Genomic DNA, 2,249 nt, shown 5'->3' with positions numbered 1-2,249 from the left:
TTTGAAGCCTAATTCAGAGAAAGGAAGGCTTATGAAAGAGATCTCGGTTAAATAAATCAATATATATTAAGGCCTATTTATTACCTAACAATCTGTATTCCATTAACAGCAGAGGTCAGAATGGCATGCCATATTGTCAGCACCTTTCCCACCAATGATATCACCCCAAATATCTCATCTCAGGTTCTGTGTTGTATATGTAAATCTCATGGATTATGGATTATGGTAATTTTATATATGTAGGAGGGCCTAGGTCCCTTTAGAAGGCTATGAAACACTACAGGCAAAAAAAAGACATGGGGATACTGAAAAATGGCAGAGATATTATCAGATATACTAAGCTATCTGGGAAGATTAATTAATCATTTTTATGAAAATATAACACCAAAAAGGTTGTTTCTCTTCAGGAGACAATAGGATCCCCCACTCAGAAATATGAGGAGATCTTACTTACTATATCTATCTCTTTTGTTCAGATTTTTTTCCTACACTTAGCTTATGATTAATATTCAACCTTGGAAGCAGCATTCCTCCTCAACCTTAATGTGTTAAGCAATATGAACAAAATTATATACTTAAAATTGTTTCTGATATAAAAATAAGATCCATACGTTAAGTATTAATATGGGTTGTCTTTGTATGGGAGGAATGAACCAAAGGTTTATGTCCTGTTTCAAAAATATGTAATGAGCACTATGATTTCTGAAAGTGAACACTTATGTAAGAGCGAAAAGTGAAAAATGTCAACTAACAAAAATAAATTTATAGTATTAACTATAGCATGACTGATCACATAGAACTTAAACCTATAGTTTCAATAGTGACATTTTATATGCAAAAGCTACACATCTACTTTCCTAAGAACTTATGAAAAGTTTAGAAATATATTTTGACCATTGGAAATAGTTACATCTTAAATGCTTTTCATCATGCACAACTTTAAACCTGAGGAGGAACTTACTATCAATAAATAATTCTTTACTGGATGGAGCAACTATTCACTGAAAAGAGGTGATATATTTCTCTTCTGCCTCATTTTCTTCCTCTGGTCCAGAGCTTTTCCATGGCATTTTTCATCTCCCCATTTCTTAGAGTATAGATTAGGGGGTTCAACATAGGTGCGGTAACTGTGTAAAATACAGTCAAGGATTTATCAATGGGTAAGGTAGAAGGAGGTCTCACATACATGAAGATGCAGGGGACAAAGAAGAGGACCACCACTGTAATGTGGGAGCCACAGGTGGATAAGGCTTTGCGCCTCCCTTCCTGACTAAGGTTCTTCAGAGAGTGCAGAATGACCCCATAGGAGATGAGCAACACTGTAAAGATGACCACACAGATTGCCCCATCATTGGCAACCACAGTGAGGCCAATAACGTAAGTGTCAGTGCAGGCAAGTTTTAATAATGGGTACATGTCACAGATGAAGTGGTCAATGACATTGGGACCACAGAAGGGAAGGTTGTAAACAAAGACAAGGTGAACAACAGCATGCAAAAAACCTCCAACCCAGGCCAACAGCAGCAACAAAACACACACCCGTTGATTCATGATGGTCAAATAATGCAAGGGTTTGCAGATGGCCACATAGCGGTCATAGGCCATGGCCACCAGGAGTAAAATCTCTGAACCACCAAACAAGTGCCCTAGAAAGAGCTGGGACATGCAAGCTTGGAAGGAAATGGTTTTCTTCTCATAGAGTAAGTCTATAATCATATTTGGAGTGACTGTAGTAGAATACACAGCATCCATAAAAGATAAGTAACCAAGAAAGAAATACATAGGGGAATCCAGGGTTGGGCTGACCACCACGGTCACCACAATGAGGAGGTTGCCCACCATTGTCACAATGTAGATGAGCAAGAACACAACAAATAATATTTTCTGACCTTGGAGGCTCTGAGTGAGCCCCAAGAGGACAAACTCAGTCACATTGATCCTATGTTCCATATGTCCTTTTGCATGTCCTTATTTCAGAGTTCAGGACAAAATTAGTTACAAATGTAATTATTATTAGTGACTGCCTGCAGCCTTAATAGAATCTGTTTGTTCATTCAACAAATATGTATTACAATTTATTATCTTCCAGTACCCTCAGAAATTCCAAGAATTCAAGGCTGATTAAAAAACATGCTTAGTAAGCTCAGCAATCTGCAGACCAATAGAGAGACAAGAAATTAAAGACATACATGGGAAAAAAACTATTAAAAAAAATAGTTTGCTGCAACCAGCTTTCCATCTGGAAGTTA

The 2,249-nt window shown here is 37.3% G+C and overlaps 1 protein-coding gene across 1 annotated transcript; it reads right to left on the bottom strand.

Annotated features, from left to right (window-relative positions):
* Positions 1-1,032: 1,032 nt before the first annotated feature.
* LOC121024085 (olfactory receptor 4A47-like) lies at positions 1,033-1,950 on the bottom strand. The gene has a single exon (XM_040466399.1). It carries the CDS (start codon positions 1,948-1,950, stop codon positions 1,033-1,035), a length of 918 nt encoding a protein of 305 aa, XP_040322333.1.
* Between the last annotated feature and the right edge of the window lie 299 nt (positions 1,951-2,249).

This window comes from Herpailurus yagouaroundi, unplaced genomic scaffold (genome assembly GCF_014898765.1).
Source record: "Herpailurus yagouaroundi ecotype Mexico unplaced genomic scaffold, PumYag 54884, whole genome shotgun sequence".
Classification (NCBI taxonomy): domain Eukaryota; kingdom Metazoa; phylum Chordata; class Mammalia; order Carnivora; family Felidae; genus Herpailurus; species Herpailurus yagouaroundi.
The sequence above is the reverse complement of the archived record's forward strand: the minus strand, read 5'-3'. Positions and strand labels throughout refer to the sequence as shown.

What these genes read in the sequence shown, in the direction of transcription:
- LOC121024085 (XM_040466399.1), bottom strand. Translation starts at nt 1,950, where the DNA reads ATGGAACATAGGATCAATGTGACTGAGTTTGTCCTCTTGGGGCTCACT.